This window comes from Notolepis coatsorum, assembly GCF_963971535.1.
Source record: "Notolepis coatsorum genome assembly, chromosome: 6".
Lineage (NCBI taxonomy): Eukaryota > Metazoa > Chordata > Actinopteri > Aulopiformes > Paralepididae > Notolepis > Notolepis coatsorum.
In genome coordinates, this window is record NC_140170.1 from 162037530 (window position 1) to 162043538 (window position 6009).

Sequence of the window (6009 nt, forward strand, 5' to 3'; positions counted from 1 at the left end):
CTACATCATGTTAGTACCGGTACTCATATTACTGAGTAATGTTACATTTTAACAGCAGGTCAATCTGTTGTTGCCTATTGGGCTTTGCTATGTTATTTGCAACATATTTATTTTTTCCTGGATGCTTTGTTTTTCTGGACAATATTTGTAATTTATTTATTTATTTGATCTAATAAACACACATTTTGAGGTACATTTTGAACAGAAAATGTGCAATTAAGTCAAGTCAAGTAATTTATTTATAGAGCACATTTAAAAGCTCGAGGGCCAACCAAAGTGCTGTGCAGTACAGTCAGCCGAGACCAGCCGAGCCGAGCCGAGCCTGGTTGGAGGATCTTAGTGACCTGGGTGCTGCGTAGGGGGTGATGAGCTCTGTGATGTATAGGGCTGCTGCACCCGATAGTGCCTTGAAGGTGAGGAGGAGGATTTTGAAATCTATTCTAAGTGGGACTGGGAGCCCAGTAGTATGCAATTAATCACAGTTAACTATGGACAATCATGGGCGTAGCGGAGATTGCGTTCGTCACCAACGCCGGAGATGCTGGGTTCGAGCCCAGCTCCCGGCGTTGTCACCAGCTTGGCTGGCCGTTCACACTAATACAATTGGCAGTATTAGGGGGTGGTGAAAGCTGGCGGGTGGGTCCTGGGCGTTGTGGACAGCGACCCCTACAGTTCGGTCGGGGCGCCTGCTCAGCGAGGGTAGGATCTGGAGAGAGGTAGTGCGACCTCCCACACGTTACACTCTCCCAGTGAGAATCTGAGCGGCCAGGCTGGCTGCCGGCTGGCTGCACATGCGTCGGAGGAAAGCATGTGACAGTCTCCGGCCTCTCGGACCAACAGTAGGGGGGGTGCGCAACAACCAGGAAGGGGGTTTGGAATTGGCATAACGACTAACAGTGGGATGGGAGAAAAAATTTCAAAAAAAAGAGGAAAAAAAAACTATGGACAATCATGCGATTAATCACAATTAAATATTTTAATCGATTGAGACAGCCCTAATATATAAATATAGAAAAGTCTGCACATAGAAAGATGCTCCCAAGTGGATATATTTGCCACAGCAGCCTTCTTCATGAAGATGATACTGAAATGTTGGTCCATTAAATGTGTCGACTTGGGAGCATCATCCTCAGGACTGATTCACTCTGTCCAGCAGCTGTTGTTTTGTGCACGCTCTATTTTTTTTTTTTTACTATACTCTATTTAGATAGGTTAGCCGCTCTGCCCTTAGTGGTGGTTTATGTACTTTATGTAAGATGAGCTTTGCATCTAGTCCTAGTTGAGTCACCTGCTCCCTGATGACATCACAACCTCCGCTGCAGAACACAACGTGCTGTAGAATGTGTAATATATATATATATATATATGTTTATTGAATCTTATTACCAGTATGGGTGACATCATCTCACATTTCAGAAGAGGTTAGGCATCATACTGTATACTGTACACAGCTGGCATGTACTGTAGATATATGTGACAGTGAGGTGCTGACTGTGATGTATTTATTTCATTGAAGGGGGAAAAAGTCTGGAAAGCTTTTTCTTATGTTCTTTCAGTTTATTCTGTAATCCTTTAAGTTTAACTAATACAAATCAGCAGAGTGCTCAGAGGTAAACAGTGAAACATTTTCTGTGACTTTTAAGTCCAACTACAATACAAACAATGAGACATCATCATGAAACAAATGAGATTCCTTTAAACCAGCAAAATTATCCATATAATAAAATGATTTGAGTTAAAGAGGAATACCACCCATTTTAAGAATTCACATTATGCTCTTCCTGCGTCCCAGGAGAGTTGGAGCAGTATTCTCCACTCCCTCTCTGAACCCTCAGAACTGTGATGTAAAATCAGCAGCTGCTCTATATGAATCTGCCTTTGACTTTATGAAGCCATACAATCTTTGTCAGAGGTCTTGCACTCAAATTATTATTATTATTTTTTTTATCTGGGTTCATTGCTAGAATATAAACCTAATTTGGGTGTAAGAGCTCACACAAACATGTTATGGCCTCGTAAAAATCAGAACCACATTCATTGTCTATGGGAGCAGCCCTGGATCACCAGTTGGGTTCTCTCTCTGATTTCTATCTTTAGGAGAGAGTGCGTGCGTGTTCACAAATACTGACTGAACTGTCCTGGGGCACAGGTAGTACATACTGACTGAACTGTCCTGGGGCACAGGAAGTACATACTGATTGAACTATCCTGGGGCACAGGAAGTACATACTGACCGAACTGTCCTGGGGCACAGGAAGAACATACTGACTGAACTGTCCTGGGGCACAGGAATTACATACTGAATGAACTGTCCTGGGGCACAGGAAGTACATACTGAATGAACTGTCCTGGGGCACAGGAATTACATACTGAATGAACTGTCCTGGGGCACAGGAAGTACATACTGACTGAACTGTCCTGGGGCACAGGAAGTACATACTGAATGAACTGTCCTGGGGCACAGGAAGTACATACTGATTGATCTGTCCTCCTGGCGCACAGGAACAACATACTGACTGAACTGTCCTGGGGCACAGGAAGTACATACTGACTGAACTGTCCTGGGGCACAGGAAGTACATACTGACTGAACTGTCCTGGGGCACAGGAAGAACATACTGACTGAACTGTCCTGGGGCACAGGAAGTACATACTGACTGAACTGTCCTGGGGCACAGGAAGAACATGCTGACTGAACTGTCCTGGGGCACAGGAAGTACATACTGACTGAACTGTCCTGGGGCACAGGAAGTACATACTGACTGAACTGTCCTGGGGCACAGGAAGAACATGCTGACTGAACTGTCCTGGGGCACAGGAAGAACATGCTGACTGAACTGTCCTGGGGCACAGGAAGAACATACTGACTGAACTGTCCTGGGGCACAGGAAGAACATGCTGACTGAACTGTCCTGGGGCACAGGAAGTACATACTGACTGAACTGTCCTGGGGCACAGGAAGAACATACTGACTGAACTGTCCTGGGGCACAGGAAGAACATGCTGACTGAACTGTCCTGGGGCACAGGAAGAACATGCTGACTGAACTGTCCTGGGGCACAGGAAGAACATACTGACTGAACTCCCATGCACTCCCACTCCCATATATATATATATCTGTATATGGGGGCCCTGTCCTCTGATTAAGCCTGTATGAGTACAAAACCACGGTTATCATTATCCAGATGAGGATAATGTCTTGATGGGTCGGGCTGGAGGTGACTCAGGAGAGGAAGGGGTAAGTGTCCCCTCCTCCCTGGGTTTAGAATAACTTCCGTGCTTATGCAACTGTGCTTACATTCCACAGATGCATTGTCCCCGAGGGCACGCCGTCCTCTGTAAGGCACCTCTTGACCCCACATCAGCTGGTACCACCATGCAAGAGTTACTCATGTTTGAAACTTTGTTTAGAAAAACATTTGACCGACAGAGTGAATTATTCATAGTATTCTCTTTTATAAATGGATGGTAAATAGACTGCATTTATTTAGTGCTTTTATCCAAAGCGCTTTACAATTTGTTACTCACATTTTACCCATTCACTCACACGTTCACACACCAACGGCGGAGGCAATCATGCAAGGTGCCAACCTGCTCATCGGGAGCAGTTAGGGGTTAAGTGTCTTGCTTAAGGACACTTCGACATGCTGCCAGGAGGAGCAGGAATCGAACCAGGAACCTTCCGATTACCAGACGACCACTCTACCTCCTGGATTATATCATCACTATGGACTGGATTATATCATCACTATGGTCTGGATTATCTCATCACTATGGTCTGGATTATATCATCACTATTGTCTGGATTATATCATCACTACGGTCTGGATATCAGATATAAATGCTATTTCTTGGGCTATGTTTTCAAAATAAAAGTGATTGACATCACAGTATTTGGCACATCTAATATTGGTGGATGACAGTTCCTCAGCCCACATGCATGGGCACATTTTCTACAGTATATATATAACATAAATCACAAAATACACACACATTTACTCCTTTGTGCTACATTTGAAACGGCAGTAGGTTTTTAATTGTGGCAGCAATGCAGACCTAAACACAGACCCGAGATCCAATTCAGAATAGCGCAATGATTGAAATCACCATCACGTTATTTATAGACAAAAGAATAGGACAGCAATGAGAGGAGAGGAAATGAGATGAGATGGCGGGAAGGGGCGGAGGGAGGAACGAGGGATGAAGAGATGGAGAAGATAAACAGAAAGAGAGAGGGGTGATGTGACACTAGTGCAGGAGGGATGTGGATGAGGATGAGAGAGGAGTCCAGTTGAACGTCAGACGGCGTGCAGCGGTGGTCACTTTTCAAGTAGCAGAGGAACAAGCTGAGGAACATCGAGGAGAAGTCCACTGCCACAGTCCTGCTTAAGAGACAAGCAGAAGTCCACTTCCACCGTCCTGCTTAAGAGACATCAAGGAGAAGTCCACTGCCACAGTCCTGCTGAAAAGACAAAGAGAAGTCCGCTTCTACAGCCCTACTTAGAACAAGGAGAAGTCCACTGCCACAGTCCTGCTTAAGAGACAACAAGGAGAAGTCCACTTCCACAGTCCTGCTGAAAAGACAAAGAAGTCCGCTTCTACAGCCCTACTTAGAAGACAACAAGGAGAAGTCCACTGCCACAGTCCTGCTTAAGAGACAAGGAGAAGTCCACTTCCACCGTCCTGCTTAAGAGACATCAAGGAGAAGTCCACTGCCACAGCCCTGCTGAAAGCACAGTGGGGAAAGTGCCTTTCTGTCAAGTTGCCATCCATCCACAACATTGGGTAAGAACTTGGCAGTGATTATGCCACTTTACAATACTTTCCTGGGACTGTGTACACATTTCAGGATACATTGAGACAAGGCGCAATCCTTGAGAGGCGGTCCAAAACATGAGCAATTATGAATAGCTGCTTTGTTTGATATAGGATTCGGAACTTATTTAATACGTAGTATGAGGTCTTAAAACAAGCCACTTCTAACACAGCAGGCGAGTTATCTCACTATGCATTAGAACCACTGAAATCTAAATCACAGTAGGATCTTATTAGTGACTGCAATTACATGGCAAGGAATGAGATACCGAGATATCATCCTCGTGGCAGGTGTCATCATTCAGTGGTTGAAGGAAGTCTTGGAATGTCCAACAGTTTGTGATTTTGGGTCTCTGTCTGTCCCTGTCCAGGTCCAGAGTGTTGACCATGAGGGGTGTCTGTGTGCGCTTGTTCCTGGTCCTGCTGCTGCCATGGTGGGTCCAGGGGCAGAGGAGCGTCTTCGCCGGAGCCAAACTGGGCGAGGACACGCAGAGAGACGTCCTGGCCGTGGACATGCTGAACCACAGCGGCATCTTGACCTCACTCTTTCCCCCGGAGTATCACCCCATGCTCCGGCAAGCCCGAGCCCCGCGCCCAGCCTCCCAGGTGCCCAAGAGAGCCCCGCAGGGGTCCCGCTTCGCCCTGTCTCTGGATGTTCCCACCAGCATCCTCAGCGTGCTCATAGATCTGGCCAAGAACCAGGACATGAGAAGCAAGGCGGCAGCTAACGCAGAACTGATGGCTCGTATCGGGAGGAGGAAGTAAGAGCTGGGGCTCTTGAGACCTCCTCCAGGGGCTGTTGAGACCTCCTCCAGGGGCTCTTGAGACCTCCTCCAGGGGCTGTTGAGACCTCCTCCAGGGGCTGTTGAGACCTCCTCCAGGGGCTCTTGAGACCTCCTCCAGGGGCTGTTGAGACCTCCGGGGGGAGATCACTGTGGGGTTTAACGTTGCATCTTATAGGACTGCTTGGAGACAGTGATAAAAATAAGTCATAACAGTAAGTCTATGTAAGTGTACTTTTTATAGTTTAGCTCACATTTTTGTTCTTTTATATACATGTAATTATTACCTCCTTATATGAAAAGAAAAAAAAACTCCACAGACTGCCTCTTGGAAATACAATGAATTAGAAAGAATTTTGTATAACAAAGTGTGCCAATCAAAATGTCAACAATGTAACAATGTAAGATGAAGC

General features: G+C 46.0%; 1 protein-coding gene across 1 annotated transcript; it reads left to right on the forward strand.

Moving 5' to 3' along the window:
- Positions 1-5201: 5201 nt before the first annotated feature.
- LOC311231202 (uncharacterized protein) lies at positions 5202-5579 on the forward strand (the record flags this gene model as incomplete). The annotated part of the gene is made up of 1 exon (XM_084317742.1): positions 5202-5579. The coding sequence occupies one exon, from the start codon at positions 5202-5204 to the stop codon at positions 5577-5579; it is 378 nt and encodes a 125-aa protein (XP_084173868.1).
- Between the last annotated feature and the right edge of the window lie 430 nt (positions 5580-6009).